This window comes from Cucurbita maxima, unplaced genomic scaffold (assembly GCF_002738345.1).
Source record: "Cucurbita maxima cultivar Rimu unplaced genomic scaffold, Cmax_1.0 Cma_Scf00032, whole genome shotgun sequence".
NCBI lineage: Eukaryota > Viridiplantae > Streptophyta > Magnoliopsida > Cucurbitales > Cucurbitaceae > Cucurbita > Cucurbita maxima.
In genome coordinates, this window is record NW_019272048.1 from 1537655 (window position 1) to 1552064 (window position 14410).

At 34.8% G+C, this 14410-nt stretch overlaps 1 protein-coding gene across 1 annotated transcript; it reads left to right on the plus strand.

The window, feature by feature from the left end:
• Positions 1-6280: 6280 nt before the first annotated feature.
• Positions 6281-8294, plus strand: LOC111466863 (transcription factor MYB41-like). Its single transcript, XM_023111533.1, has 3 exons — positions 6281-6568; positions 6975-7622; positions 8164-8294. Exons 1-3 carry the CDS (start codon positions 6306-6308, stop codon positions 8174-8176), a joined length of 924 nt encoding a protein of 307 aa, XP_022967301.1. The 5' UTR covers positions 6281-6305; the 3' UTR covers positions 8177-8294.
• Positions 8295-14410: the final 6116 nt, after the last annotated feature.

A 14410-nucleotide genomic window follows, 5' to 3' on the forward strand; every position in this document is an offset into this window, starting at 1 on the left:
GGGGGGGGGGGGGGGGGGGGGGGGGGGGGGGGGGGGGGGGGGGGGGGGGGGGGGGGGGGGGGGGGGGGGGGGGGGGGGGGGGGGGGGGGGGGGGGGGGGGGGGGGGGGGGGGGGGGGGGGGGGGGGGGGGGGGGGGGGGGGGGGGGAGGTGGATTTTGAGATCTCACATCGGTTGGAGAGGGGAACCAAACGTTCTTTATAAAAGCGTGAAAATCTCTCCCTATCGGATGCGTTTAAAAAACCTTGAGAGAAAAGCTCAAAGAGAACCATATCTGCTAACAGTGGATTTGAGCTCTTACAGATGCTATAAGAACTAAGTTAGGTTCGTGTTGACATTATGTTTGCTTGTTACGTATATGATTAAGGTTAAACTATTTGACGTTCGTGATTGCTTTTGTCTTAGTATATAAAGAGGAGAATAACTACATCTATTAAGAGTGGGTATGGACTTAGACATTCATAATAAACGTCTTAAAACAAAACAACGGAAAGATAAATAACGCCAAATTTTAACTAAAACAAACAAAAGAACAAAATAATGTTTTGATCTATTCTAAGAGCTACAAAATAAATAAAATGCAACGATTCTAACACAAGTTCCATAGTTTTAAAGTCGACTCCCCCGTCATTCGTACAGCGGTGCCTTACCTTTACTTGAAATGTAAGAGTAGCACATGACTTGTGTATTATAAGAAATACTCAGTAAGTAACCTCACTATTGAGGTTGAAAAATGCAAATACATGCAACATGGTGGGACTTATACGATCCCTTCTAACATAGCATATCATGGCCTTAGGTAGCTTTCTAGTCCGGACAAAATTGGATGTGTATTACTTCCCTACACGTGACCTACACAAGCATGGGTCCACAAGACGGGCTCACACGGGCCTTATGTTAAGAATTGTTGAGATGAAGTCACACATTGGCTAATTAAGGAGATGGTCATGGGTTTATAAGTAACACATATATCTCCATTGGTATGAGGCCTTTTAGGGAAACCAAAAGCATAGCCATGAGAGCTTTGCTCAAAGTAGACAGTATCATACCATTGTGGAAGTTTGTGATTCCTAACAGTATTAGAGTCATGCTCTTAACTTACTCATGTCAATAAAATCCTCAAGTGTCGAGTTGTGAGCTTCGAAGGTGTAGTCAAAAGTGACTCAAGGGTTGAAAAATGGTATACTTTGTTCGAGAACTCTAGAAAAAGGAGTCGAGCCTTGATTAAGGGGAGGTTATTCAAAGGCTCTATAGGCCTTACGGGAGGCTCTATGGTGTACTTTGTTTGGGAGGAGGGCTATGGAAAATTGTTGGGAGGGAGTCTCATATTGACTAATTCAGGATCGAATCACGGGTTTTAAGTAAAGAGTGCATCTCCATTGGTATGAGGCATTTTGGGTAAACCAGAAGAAAGTGGAAAATATCATACCTTTATGGAGGTTCATGATCCCTAACACCTGGCTCGTCAAGCTAGCATTCGCTAATGAGCTCTATGCCGAATACCATGGAAGGAAAGACCATCATTACATCATCGTAAACATAATGTCATATTATACGCGTCCGTCCATGTCATAGTAGCACGTATCATACAAAAATGCATAGGGTCCCCATATCTTATAATCATGGATGCAAAACAACCTCCATGCATGCTTACATAATTCCTCTACATCGTACATAACTTAGCCTTTACGACATGGTCTATGGAGGTTTATACATCTTAGCATACAAATTTTATGTTGGTTGGATGGTCGTGGGAGCACAGATGGTATCTTCTTATTTACGATATTTATGTATTAATTAAAACTCTATATTTATTCCTATTTGGTTGAATGTTATTTTATTAATTTAAGAAAAAAAAATCTAAAGTCTACCAAGGAAGTCAGACAACTTTGGTAAAACCCCACCTAACAATTAATCTTCTTCATAAAAGTAATAATAATAATAATAATAATAATAATAATAATAATAATAATAAAAAACAATATATCCCACTTTATTAAGATAGTCAAGGAAGGCATTAATGATGTAAGAAAGGTTGACTTTTTTTGTCATTTTTCTCACTGTCTCTTATGTGTTGATACGTCGCTTCAACCAAATAAATAAAAACTATATATTATAAAATTATAATAAGGTTTGCGAATAAATAAAACTATAGATTATAAAATTACAATCAAGTATGGAGCTTACCCTCCATGAGCTGCATGTATTCAAGGCGTTATCTAACTATGAATAAATTAATAAGTCAATACCAACTGAGATTATGTCAAAGATTTAAGGAGGCTTATTACATTTACTTTCGTTAATATTTATCCACTCGATTATGGCTAATTTTGTTAAATTAAATTCTAAACTTTCAAATATATTTATCGGTAATTAGCTCGAGCAATTAGGGTTCTAACATGTCGATATCAATGATAATGTAGAAGTATCGATTTTACAGGAATATCTTATTAGCGTTTATTTTGTTTACATTTTTGTTACAGTTTAGGTATGGTCATTTTCGACTTCTGAACGCTTCGTGAAACTTTCTCCGAATTTTTCTATGAAACGGTAAGAACAAGAATCGTGGACTAACTTTCTTTGTAAATGGACATTTTCTCTAATGGAGATCTCGGTTTTATCTAAAACGCTCAATTGATTCGACTTCGAGCTTAAGCTTCCTTCTCCCAAAATTGGCATGATAGACTTCTTGCGTGCATGAATATCCACGAATCTTTTTATGAAGTTAGCTAGCGATGATGGGCTTACGCTCGTTCTTTGAATCGTAAGTCTTTCCAAATCTCCGGGAGGCTAAAAATATAAGTGGACTTAGTTCTATTTGTCATAACTCACACCCACAATTCGGAATCTGGAATCGACATCTAATGGTCCTAACATTCCCTTGCAACATAGTCACGTTACTCACTTTGAAGACTATCCCCCATAAACAAACGTAAGTCCTTTTAACATGTTTTGTCCTCACTCACATGCATCTTAGAAAAAATTCTCAGAGGTCAGGTTATCCAATATAGAATTACTCCAGAAAAAACACGTTTAACCTTAGAGTTACTATGATTGAGCCATCGAAAAGGAAATTCATTGATATCAACCGTTTGTACTCTCCTTTACTACGACGTCTCTTAGATTCACTTTTCTAGCGAATCCAAACGGTTGATATCAATGATAATGTTGAAATCTCAATTTACAGCTTATTTTATTTACATTTTTGTTATACTTCATCAAATTTTCTATGCACCTATTGAACATGATATCAGGTTCATCCATTCGTTATTATCGATCTAATATCGAAATACGTAAAGATTTAAATTAAGAACGAGAAGTTTAGAGACTAAAACAGATTCAAACCCTTTACTTCCGATCACTTCTAGAAGTTTTCGATCAAAGGAATTTGACTAGTTTTGTAAGAAATTAGAATGTAAAACAAGAACATTATTATTAAATTTGTTTGAATTTGAATTAAGTGAAGGCAGTTGGAGGTTTGAAAATTGAAGAACAAATGGGAAGCTGATAGCTTCAATTCTACACAGTTTGGTAAGGTTTGGTATACATAAATGTCTCAAACTATATGGTTCATAGGGTTTTTATTTATTTATTTATTTATTTATTTATTTTTAGGAAATTAAAGACTCAATAATTGCTATCAATTTTTTAAATTTATTTTAGAATTTGAGATGAATTCTTTGTTGATGGCTTAATAAGGATAATCATAAATTGACAAATTTGATGACTTTTGCAATGAGGCATTCCTTCATACAATTTTATTATTATTATTATTATCGAAAGGAATTTAAATTATACCCTAAAGTTATATTTCCGAGCGGTTTTTTCTGCGTAATTTTTTGAAATTTTGGGAGAAGAATAATTTTATTGACGTGATTTTGAGTTGAGTTTAAAATGAATCGGGTAAAAATAGTTATTATTAATGTGGGTCTAAATGGGTTTAGTTATACAAATTTCTTAATTAAATTGATAATTATTTGTTCGAGGTATTAATTGTCGTGTGTGTGACACCTGAGTAAATTTGAGGTAAATAAATGAACCGAGACCACAATCGAATGAGAGCGATCTTGAGGATGGAAGGCTTAAAAGAATTGAAAATTACTCTCTATACTAACAAGGTACACATTTTTCAGTGGCTCAATTCTAGGATGCATGTAAGTGAGGACAAAACATGCTGAAATGACTCACGTTGGTCCGATAGTTTTCAAATGAAGAGTATGTGTGAATGTTTGATTAATCCACCCCACCTAAATGGTGTGAAAGTTATCTTATTTATAATCAAATAAATTACAAGGATATGGAAATAGTAATAAATAGAAATAACAATAAATAGATATTTGCCTTATAATAAAATATCAAATATAATATATATGGTAAACTATAATTTATTACTAAATATCCTTAACAGTATGTAACATAACTATGTCGCATGGGATGTAGAGGAATGCACATGCCCACCACTAGTAGATATTGTCTGGTTTTGCTCGTTATGTATCACCGTCAGCCTCACGGTTTTAAAACGGGTCTACTAAAGAGAGGTTTCTACACCCTTATAAGGAATGCTCTGTTTCCATCTCCAACCGATGTCAGATCTCACAGCAATAGTCATCCCGTATCGAATTCAAATTGAGCAAGGGTTGTTATCGTGTGAAAGAACGGATCATCGAAATTTGAGTCAAAATTGATGTTATATTTACTATTTACTTAGCTATGATCCAATCGAGAACCATACAAATTATAAAACGAAACGTTTATAGATGGTCTCTTTTAAAATTAAAATTAAATAAATAAAAAATGGATTACTTTAATATGATTATTTAAAAGATTGTCAAATCCCAATTGTTTTGGGTTCCTAATTAAATACTCAAAATTTACCGTTGAAATCATAGATGGTTAAGATGGTTGATTTCCTGTCCCAAAATCTGCCAACAAAGCTTGTTGTTTCATATTTTTCTTTAAATTAAAAAATAATAATAATAAAACGAATGTGTACCGACCCATGCCCAGCATCTGATAGCTCCGATATTATCGTTAGTCATGACTATTTTATCTATGAAGACTATCCCACAAACGAATACGAGTTCTTTTAACATGTTATGGCATCATTTAAAAGGTCACCGAACATAAAATTAATCCAAGCTAAGCATGCTTAACTCGAGAATTCTTATGATTGAACCACTGAAAAGAAAGTTTCGACTTTTAGGACAAGAGCATATGCTTTAACTAGTGTTAATATGATCCAATAACTCGATCAACCTCAATTATTCCGTCCAAATCAAATTCTTTTTCCGTTTGGGTTGGATTAAATTTTTGAAAAATCGAAAATTCGGGGTTGGTTCTCAAGTTAACATTTTTTGGTCGAGTCAACCTAACCAACCCAAAAATAGAATTACAATTCAACCTAACTCGACCATAATCTTAAGATTATTATGAAAAATTAAAAATATTTAACGTTTGTAACTGATCCTAGTGATGTGTGCTGACTAGTGAAGATATTTTAGTGGATAAATAAGATTTTTTAAATAATTAAAAAAAAAAACAATCCGACAACCAATCCAACTTATGTACACCTCTACTTATTGGTTAGCTCGAATATCTTCCTCCTTTTTTATAATGTAATATCTTAAAAAAAAATTAAAAAATATATTTACGGTTCCTTTTGATTAATACTTTGTTCCAAAAATACCTAAATTGTTCAAAAATACCATTAAATTTTTTAAAAATTTATACTACAAATAATCGTACCACGTTTTAAAAATACTAATAAACTTTCAAAAATACATTAAAAAAAAGATAACCAATGTCAATAGACCGTATACATTCATATATCAAGATTTTATCCGTATTTTTAAAACAAAATGGTAATATTAGTACTAGGATATATTTTAAATAAAATACTTATAATTTCAATAATTTTTTTAACGTTCGAGAGAAAATACAAAATTTAGGGATATTTTTATTAATTTGGTCTATTTTATTTTAATAACGAGCCCTAACAACTACTTAAATTGACACGGTTAATCGACGGTATACGCTATCGTCTTGGATATACAATTCTTATATTATTATATAAAAAAAAAATAAAAAAGTATATACCTAATCCAACAATTTTGAAGCCAAAAAGAAAATATTAAACTTGAAAACGGAAACATACTCTCTTCATAGCCAACCATGATATCATGACTTTGAAAAAACTCATCTTTTGAGCCATTAATTCCTCTATAAAACCAACTCCATTTTATCTTCCTTTCCTTAACCAAAACAAATTAGAACACATCTCTTCTTGTCGGGTTTTTTGTGCTTGAAAATGGGTCGATCTCCTTGTTGTGATGAAATTGGTGTCAAGAAAGGGCCATGGACGCCGGAGGAAGACAAGAAATTGATTGATTTTGTGGCAAGAAATGGCCATGGAAGCTGGAGAAATCTCCCGAAGCTGGCCGGTTTGAATAGGTGCGGAAAAAGTTGTCGGTTGAGATGGACTAACTATCTTCGACCTGATATTAAGAGAGGGAAGTTCTCGGAAGAAGAAGAATCTGCTATTATTAAGCTTCATTCAGTTCTTGGGAACAGGTTTGTATATATGTGTGTGATTTTACATCGATTGGAGAGGAGAACGAAACATTCTTTATAAGAGTGTGGAGACCTCTTATGAGACTTACGGCGATTCGTGACTAGCCAAAACTGACAATATCTGCTAGTGGTGGGCTTGGGTTGTTACAAGTGGTATCAAAACCAGACACTGGTCGATGTGCCAGCGTCCTCACTGGAGAAGAGAACGAAACATTTCTTATAAGAGTGTGGAGACAGTGAGGATGACGGTGATACGTAATGGCTAAAACAGACAATATCTGCTAACGGTCTTGTTTGTGGATTTATAGAAATGAATCTAAAAAAATCGAAAATGGGTTTTGATTATTTTCTTTAAATCAATATTAATCATTAGGTTACGATAAATTTAATCTTTAATTACGTGCAGGTGGTCGAAAATCGCTAGTCATTTTCCCGGGAGAACCGACAATGAAATCAAGAACTTTTGGAATACCCATTTGAAGAAGAAGCTTCTACAAATGGGTATCGATCCAAACACTCACAAGCCAAGAACAGACCTAAATCATTTGCTCAACAATTCTCAATTGTTCAATGGGATAGCAAATTATCTAAACAATGATCATCTCAAGTTGCAAGCAGAACTAGTCAAGCTCCAATTACTACAAAATCTATGCCAACTTCTAAACCCTACCACACCTCCTCAAGCACTACCCAGCACCCCCCTCGATCGCCTTCAAAACCCTAACTCTAACCCGTCTCGAGCTAGTTTTTCGACCCAAAACCTTAACTCTAGCCAGCTTCAAGCTGGTTTTACGAGCGGGTTCGTGTCGTTGTCGGGTTTTGACGACGGGGACAAGAATAAAGCTAAGATAGAAGAAATGGAAAATTTTGATTATGTTCAAGTTGAGAATTATTATCCAATTCTTCCTCCATTGACTTCAGAGAGTGAAACAAATCCATTGGGTTGCTCCACCAATTCAAACTCACCTTCTTCATCTTCTTCCATTTTTGATAGCTTGGAGTCTTTGATGAACGAGGACGAACCAAGTGAATCGTACTGGAATAATCTTCTACAGTAAGTTTTTTATTATCGAGCAGATCATATCAAATAGCTTTTCTATATCTTCGAGAATTCTATTGACACAGCTAAGTTAAGATAAGGGAAAACGTCTACCGTAGTATGATATTATCTACTTTGAACATAAATTTTTATGACTTTACTTTTGGTTTTTCAAAATGCTTCGTACCAATAGAGATAATGTATTTTACTTATATATCCAAGGTCTTCTCCAGTAAGTTTCTTATTATCCCAAATAATTTACTATATCTTCGAGGATTCTATTGACATAGTTAAGTTAAGATTAGAACAAACGTCAATAGTGGTATGATATTATCCACTTGAAATATAACTTCTCGTGACTTTACTTTTGGTTTCCCAAAATGTATCGTATCAACAGAGATAGTGTCTTTTACTTAGCTAACGGGAGTTATCCCGAACACTACATCCACCTATATGTTTCTTTGTTTTGTTATCTATAACGTTATCGGGATTATTATTTTGATTAATTGTCTATCAAGCTGCTAAATTTGATTTAATTTCTTCCTATTTCCTGCAGATCAACAATTTGATTCATAAGAGCTTTCAAATGGGGAGGAGTTTATGCATGAAGAATTATCATAGCTTGGTGGTTCTTATATATTCTTTTTAATTTTAGTGTTCATAATACTTTCAAACAGCTTTGATCAACGTAGCTGAATTATGCATTAATTAGTTCACTTAATTTAATTAAATCTCTATGTATTTCGTTATTTTTTTCAATATAATTATTTTCTCACCAAACAAAAAATAATTAAGGGAAAGAACAAACATGTCGTGTCAGCTACGTTAATTAACGAATCATTTGAAGACAGATAAAAGAACAGTGATTAGTTTGGTAACGACAGAGATTTTCTTGGCCAAGAACATGAAGATAAATGTGTGTTGACTTTTGACTTTGGATTGGAAGTCAAAGTTGGCGTGGAAATTATTGTTTTAAGGCAGCAAGCAAGATGATTATTATAAATTATTTGGAATTTGTTGAGGGTAATATGGACTTAAATATTGTCGAGGTTTAGATTCTACTAGTATATAGATAAAATAATGATATATCGACGTATATCAAATGTTTATTATCTCTGAGTAAAAGTTATAGGTTTTATTTATATAGTTGACTAATTGATACGATTCTATGTTCTAGAAGCCTCTCTTTTACCAACCTACACCTAACTCTGATTCGACTTTCTGGGTTTAGATCGCTCAGAGTCGTTAGACAATATTACTAATTCTTAGTAACTCTCTTAATGGGGTTAGATAAGCGCACAAAGTAAAAAAGTATTGTAAATTTGAGGGACCTAAGAACGTTCAAAACTAGATCACACGTGGTTTGCCTCAAAATAGGATTACCTAGCATGACCCTAAACAAACCACCGTAGGTACCGATCATTTGTAAGCTTGTGATTAGTTTTCAAAAATCATAGACTAACTAATCATGGTCAAAATCAAAATATAGGTCCACTAACCCTAGTGATACAATTTAACTAATGCACACGTACGAACAATTGTCACAGGTTTATTTCACATGAAAAATATCACATAAACGGGAGACTCTTAGAACAATAAATATGTTAAGAGATTAAAGCAGTTAAGGAAAACGACTCAAATCTAGCAATGTCCTCGTAGCTGCACGGATCCAAGATTTTCCTACCATCCTAAACTCATTTGAGAAATAAAGAACGGGAAGAATGAGTATAAAAATACGAATAAGCAATCTACCTGTTATTTGTATTTAAATGGAACTAAATGTGTTAAACTCACTTCTTAAACCCTCCCAAAGTCGATTCCAACTCGCTAAGTTGCTTAAAAATCATGTCTTGAATACTTCATTCTCGTCACATTTATTTTAAAATACAGTTTTAATAACATTGATCAACATCCATTCAAAATTTATTTCAAACATTTATGTATCAATAGCATATCAGCATTTATTAAAAATATATTTCAAATGTATCTAACTATCATATTAGTAATACATCAACACTCATTCAAAATATATTTCGAGTAGGAGTACATTATTGATATCAGTACTCAATCAAAATGCATTTGAAATATTTCATTTATATATAAGTATATTAACAATCATTCATTCATAATTAAGATAAAATATAATACCAAGTATATTAGAACGCCAATAATACATCAACACTCATTATAAATATAGTTTTAAGTATAACATTGATGTATCAATAATACATCAATATAGATTCAAAATGTAATCCAAGTATATCATTAATGTACATCAACATTCATTCAAGCATACAATTTCAAGAATATTATAACGTATCAATACTTTACTAACACTCGCTCATAATTCATATAAACATAACAATGATATTAGTATTCGTGTGACAGCCGAATAAATGAGGGGTATATAAATGAACTGAAACCACATCTAAACGAGAGCGATCCTGAAGATATAATGACTAAGAAATGCTGAGAAGAATTGAAAGTCACTACTTATATCAATAGGGTGTATCTTCTTTTTTGGTAACTCAATCATAGAAATTTCATGATTAAGCGTGCTTCGTTTAGAGAAATTTTATATTTGTTGACCTCTTAGGAATTTTCCTAAAATGCATGTGAGTAAAGACTAACCATGCTGAAAGAACTCGAGTTGGTTTGTAGGGATAGTCTTCACTTTTAGAAACGAGGAGTGACCATATCGCAAGAGATGCAGGCCATCAAGTGTTGAATCCGAATTCCATATCCTAAGCAAGCATAGACTACTATTGATACATTACTTGGAAATGAGTTTTAAATGAGTATTGTTACACTAATGGAAATATCAGTTAACTTATCGTGAATCAGATATACAAAATATAAACTATACGTAATATGTTGCTACACACCCATGAGGGTAAAATTGGTATAATTCAAAAAAAAGGAGAATCAAATTTTAAAAATTTTGCTACAATTGAAAATATATTCTTTATTAGTAGAGAGAAAGGAATAAGTATGGCTGGATGAGCATCCTTAGCATGTGGGAACTATTGTCCTAAAAGGTTAGACTATGCCATTCTTTGGCATAAAAAATTGGGATGGAGGAGGATTCAAATCTTCATACCATAATTCTTCTTTTAATTTTTGTGTTGAGAAGAGTATTAATTAAGAAAGTTAGAAAAGGTTCAAACTTATGATATCATCTTCATGTTACTTTTTTTTTCTCCTAAATATTCTAGGCCTAACTCCGAATCACATTTATGGTCGTTCACCATGAAATTAGAATGTAATAGACCAACCTCACCGCTAACAGATATTGTCTGCTTTGGTTCGTTACGTATCCCCAACAGTCTCACAGTTTTTAAAACGCTTCTACTAGGGAGAGATTTTCACACCCTTATAAGGAATACTTCATTCCCCGCTCCAACCGATGTAGGATCTCACAATCTACCACTTTGGGGGTTCAACGTCTTCGCTGACACACCGCCCGATGCCTAGCTTTGATACAATTTGTAAGACCCCAAGCCCACCGCCAGCAAATATTGTCTGTTCTGACACGTTACATATCCCTATCAATCTCACGATTTTTAAAATGCGTCTATCAAGGAGAGATTTTCACATCCTTCTAAGCAATGCTTTGTTCCCCTCTCCAATTGATGTGAGATCTAACAATCCACCCCTCTTGGGGCTTAGCATCCTTGCTGGACACCGCCTGGTGTCTGGCTCTGATACTATTTATAACAGTTCAAGCCCACCGTTAGCAGATATTGTTCTCTTTGGCCCGTTACCTATGGTCGTCAGCCTCACGGTTTTTAAAATGCGTCTACTAAGAAGAGATTTCCACACCCTTATAATGAATAATTCGTTCCCCTCTCTAACCGATGTGGGATCTCACAATCCACCCCCCTTGAGGCCTCAACATCTTCGTTGGTACACCGCCCAGTGTCTAGCACTGATATCATTTGTAACAGCCTAAGCCCCCCGCTAGCCGACATTGTCCGCTTTAGCCCATTACGTATCGTCATCAACCTCACGATTTTTAAAATGCGTGTACTAGAAAAAGGTTTCCACATCCTTATAAGAAATGATTCGTTCTCCTTTTCGAATGATTCATTCTCCCCTCTAACCAATGTGAAATCTCACCGTAGAATATTGACTTTTTCTTGACCGCTCCAAAGAACTTCTTCTCCAACAGAGAATCTATTCTGCTTCTTTGCAGATGTGATTCTCCCTTCCTCCATTCTGGTTTTGTTCAATCGGTTTGTTGTTAAATTTGACCAATAAAGGAATCCCACTAGTCTGTTTGTTTTCTTTTTACAGTAATCAAAGAGTTTTCAATTCAAGTAGCTAAAAGTCGTTTTGTATTCATCAACTAAACAGATAAATCTTGACTTTCCAGAGAATAGCATAACTTAGATATGAATACCAAAATTTTCCACTACTATTCTATATTCTTTTTGGCAAGTTGTATCAGAATATGGCTACCTTTTATGAACACCAACTATTGCTATCGCCAAAGCTACAACATTCTAAAACAGGAACTATTGTTCCTAAATTGATGGAAGGAAACTGCTAAAGAAACTTACAGAATTTCTCGATATGGGACCGGATACTTCTCGTGTCCACGGTCAAGTAGGTTCCTCAACATTTCTCTGCTTCAGCATTGGAGATACAGACACAAAGCTTAGATTTAACATATTTACAGCAAATTAATCAAAATCAGAAGTAAGAACAGAATCGGATCAATTCACCTGTCACAAGGGGGAAAATATATAATATTCCTCAAAGATGGCAGTATCAGTTGATGGAAGTTACCATTTGAATTAACAGAATTTGCTTCCATAGAATGACCCTCTTGTTAGGAATCACGGACTCTTCATAATGGTATGATATTGTCAACTTTGAACATAAGCTCAAGTGGATTTACTTTTGGTTTCCCCAAAAGGCCTCATACCGATGAAGATGTATTCTTTACTTATCAACCAAACTCCTCTCCCAACAATCCTCCCTTCAAACAAAGTACACCATAGAGCCTCCCTTGAGGCGTACAGAGCCCTCAAACAGTCTCCCCTTAATCGAGGATCGACTCTTTTTCTAGAGTTCTCGAACAAAGTACACCATTTGTTCGACACTTGACACTTTTGACTACACCTTCGAGACTCACAACTTCTTAGTTCGATACTTGAGAATTTTATTGACCGAGCTAAGTTAAGGGCATGACTCTAATACCATGTTTGGAATCACGAACTCTTCATAATGGTATGATATTACCCACTTTGAGCGTAAGCTCTCATGGCTTTACTTTTGGTTTCCTCAAAACGCCTCATACCAATAAAGATGTATTCCTTACTTATAAATCTATTATGAACTTCTTAATGAGCTGATGTGGGACTCCTCTCCCTACGATCCTCAACACATCCAAGGGGTAAAAAGACTGCCATCAATCGTGCAAATGTTCTGTAGTCTGCCGTGCGCCATCCGTTCTATTCTGTGAATGTCAACAAACTCATCCAGCCACTTGTGCTTGCCGTCTCTGCCATTCATTCTATTCTGCAAAGATGGAATCAACAAGCTTATCCGCCCACTTCCTTGCATAGATTCATACAGGGTCCTTGAAGGAATATGGTTATAATATTAATATCAAACTTCAATGAACCACAAAGGGAATACATACAAACTGGATTCTCCAAAATAGTCGGTTCAGAACCTTCATTGTTGGAAATGCATGCTTACCATGTCATCTACATAGAGAAAAATGCAGAGAAACGGGAAGATTTAAGTATCACAAATTGCACAACGCAAAGAAACTTTCAAGGGCGAGATATGGTATAAATATCATCAGTGGAATTGAAGAAAAAGAAGATTAAACTTCATATGCTTACCTCCTTTGATGCTGCAAAGCCCATTATTGTGTCTCCTCTGCCAGGCCAATACTTAATAATATCTAGAGTTCATAGATCAGATTGACAGAAAAATCATCTCATATATAGATATCTCCTAGAACTTCGGTATCACATATAGTAATAAAATGATTTCCCAGTTACACAACAAACAGAATCGCCCATTAAGAGCCACCTGAAGGCAAGAAAACTATCTGCAATCTACATGCCATTTACAGTGCAAATCTTATCTCTAAAGATAGCTGTTAGAAGAAGCTAACAAATAGTACTAACACAGCATCATCAATTGAAAAGTAATATCATCCTAGCGTTTGTCGAGTTCGTTTGTACAGCCTAACATCACACAAGTTGTATCAAGACACCATAGAACATCATTCAAGAAATGAAACTAGATCTTTTGCACCACATTTACCGACAGTAGTGATCAAAGAAATTTGAATTTAACTCGCCTGATGCGAGATAGATAAGGACACCCCATAAAATAATAATCACCCCCACCAGCTACTGGGGCATGGAGATTCCTATTTCATCATATCTTTCTGTCCTATCTTCGTTCATCTTCTTAAAGGGTCTTACCGTATTCATGGGCCCAGGACCATGAACAGCTCTTGCATTTAATTCTTTCATTTGATGATATGCCAAATGAACGCGAAAAAAGTTTGAGAAAATAACATACATACATACATACTTACACATAATCCAAAAATGGCACATGTCATGCAATAAAAATCTGACGGTCAACTCACTAGAAGTCTAGAACTTAAATTATTCAAGGAAGGAAAGAACTTCAAATCTAACTTTATTGAGCTTTAACAGAGTAATTCAGAAATATCTATCTCAGAGAAGCGACTGATCGAATGTAGATAGCATCAACAATCATGACATGCTATATTTTTTGTTGGGTTGGGGGGGGGGGGGGGGGGGAAG